Source organism: Fibroporia radiculosa (genome assembly GCF_000313525.1).
Source record: "Fibroporia radiculosa TFFH 294 genomic supercontigs, scaffold172, whole genome shotgun sequence".
NCBI lineage: Eukaryota > Fungi > Basidiomycota > Agaricomycetes > Polyporales > Fibroporiaceae > Fibroporia > Fibroporia radiculosa.
Genome location: NW_012133530.1, coordinates 1 through 2,393, shown reverse-complemented (window position 1 = coordinate 2,393; position 2,393 = coordinate 1). Strand labels below are relative to the sequence as shown.

General features: G+C 60.9%; 1 protein-coding gene across 1 annotated transcript; it reads right to left on the bottom strand.

The window, feature by feature from the left end:
- Window positions 1–244: 244 nt before the first annotated feature.
- Window positions 245–2,066, bottom strand: FIBRA_08402 (uncharacterized protein; the record flags this gene model as incomplete). Its single annotated transcript, XM_012330056.1, has 14 exons — window positions 245–279; window positions 345–476; window positions 535–611; window positions 676–763; window positions 827–893; window positions 942–986; window positions 1,045–1,083; window positions 1,137–1,223; window positions 1,278–1,313; window positions 1,373–1,419; window positions 1,469–1,488; window positions 1,550–1,848; window positions 1,901–1,963; window positions 2,016–2,066. The coding sequence occupies 14 exons, from the start codon at window positions 2,064–2,066 to the stop codon at window positions 245–247; spliced, it is 1,086 nt and encodes a 361-aa protein (XP_012185446.1).
- Between the last annotated feature and the right edge of the window lie 327 nt (window positions 2,067–2,393).

The following is a 2,393-nucleotide window of genomic DNA, read 5'->3' as shown; positions in this document are numbered from 1 at the left end:
CGCCAGACCCGGTCGTCGCACACTCATCGTCCAGGAGACTCTCCGCCGCACAGGCCATGGCATCGTAGTCGATACTTGTCGTGCATGAGCCCTTGTCGCAGAGCACACAGCGTACCTCGCCAGGCTGAAGCAGTGATCGGACGTGTTTCAGAGAGAGAGAGAGGGAGACTAGATAGTATACTAATACAAGTACATTACTATTGATGACGCATCAAGCCAAGATTAGACAGCCACATCTTTGATATCAGTTCTCAGCCACAAGGCCATCAGTATTACACGCTATTTTCAGTGGTCAGCGATGCCGTCAGCCATCGTCCGTCGTCTCGCCAGTGACGCCAACGCACCAGGCAGCCCTTCCTGGCTCACAACATTGTAGCAATTCGTCTGTGCCGATTGGCCACTTGGCACCGTTACATTTATATCTGCAAACGACAGCCCCCCGCACGGTGCCGCAGGGCTGCATTCAATGTCCACCACTATCATATCATCGTCGTCGTCAGCCCCCGTCTGCCAAACAAGTTCACGCGGACGCACCCAGATCCGTCGACGCCGTCCCCGTAAAGTTTACAAATGACAGGTTGCCAAATCGGTACTGCGACGGTGCGTCTCCGCTGCATGCTTCCTGTGTCAGCCACCACCACTAGCCTGGGCTGTGTGCCGCCAAGCAACACTCACGGATGCCCAGAGTTCGTCTGGTACAGTTGGATGGGGTATGTCACATCGTCAAGCCTGAAGTTGCGCGCGGTGACATTCGTGGTCGTGCCTGCGCGCGCATCTCAGCTTTTTTGCAACATATGTCGCCACCTATAGATACCGAGCGACTCACCGGGCCCTCCCCCACCAGCATCAGGCGGGAAGCCGATAACCGTGCCGGTCCACGACTTGAAGTACACCTACGCGACGGGCTAAGCCACGGCTGGACGCAGCAGAGGGACGCTTACACCATGCTCCATGTATGGCTGAATGGCGGGGTCAGGACGGACCATCTGCGCCACAGCCGTCCAGTTAGCCAGCGCCCGTTCAGAGGGGGGGGGATAGACCGACAGTGACGTCCTCCAGCGTGATGTTCTCGACATTGTCGTACTGCCAATTCATGTCAGTTCACCGCCAGCGCAAGGGAGCGAGCAGCGGCGCACGAGCTGGTGGTACTGGCCCAGCGAGCCGAATGCAATTCCTGTCCCCCCGTGGCAAGTGATGTTCTTTGCATACACGTTCGTCGAGTTCTAGCTCTCCTCGTTAGCACACTAGCGCCGTCGCGCGTGCAAACATTCACGTACCCCTTTGACCGCAATACAGTCGTCGCCTAGGGTGATCTGCAAGTCCAACGTCAGCATCCCGGATCTCGGCTCTGTTGCGCGTACAGCCCACTCACGTCCCAGTTCAGCAGCGACACATTATCCGACCGGTACGTGTCGATCCCTGGGTTCAGCGTCAGCATTGGCCCCGCCACTCTTGGCGCCGTGCGCACCATCTGTATTCCACACGATGCTGCCAGCTCGCATGTCAGCCCGTCACCGGTCACCGCCGGCAGATGCACCATCACACTTACTTCTGATTGAAGTACAGCGGGTCCGCATTCGTCGCGTTGCAGTACATCCCGTCGTATACAATGTCCTTCGACTCCACGACCGCGTTGCTCCAGAACGGCTGGCTCTCGATCCGGAAATTCGCAATCGTCGCCCGCAGCGCCCGCCACACCGTCAGCGACACCGGCCGCCCGTCCCCGTCCAGCCGCGTCCCGTTCCCGTACCACGACCACCAGTATTGCCCGTTCCCCATGATCCCCCCCGTGTTGTGCGCGTCCACCACAAAGTCGCGCCCCGTCAGCACGAACCACGACGCTTGGCTCTGCCCGGGTGCGGTCAACTCTCCGTGCGCGGGCTCGCGAGCGGGCACGCACCTGGATGTAGATCACGCGGTACGTGTTCTCGGGCTTCATCCAGTACGGGAGGTCCGCCGTGAACTGCAGCCCACATGTCACCAGCGCACGCGGCGGGTCTGCCAGGACCGCTTACGTTCAGGTAGCCCTGCAGCTCCACCCTCGACTCGACCAGGTCCCACATCATTTTCCTGTCCCGCGCTGAGCGCCGTCCATCGCACCCGCACCCCATCGCCTGCTCACCTAGTGACGTTGTACACCCCCGGCGCAAAGACGGTCGTCCCGTAGTGTCCGCATTGCGCAATGGCTGCTTCAATCTGCGCTCGTACCCGTCAGCGCGCATCCGTCGACGCAATCGCCCACGCGCCCACGCACCTGGTCCGTGTCGTCCCGCCCCGCGCCCAGCGGCTGCAGCGCACACGTATTGTTCGTGTAGTTCGAGCTCTGCCCCGCCGCCGCGCGCGCCGCACACAGCACGGAGCCCACAAGCGGCAGCAGCCGCAGCGCCAGTCAC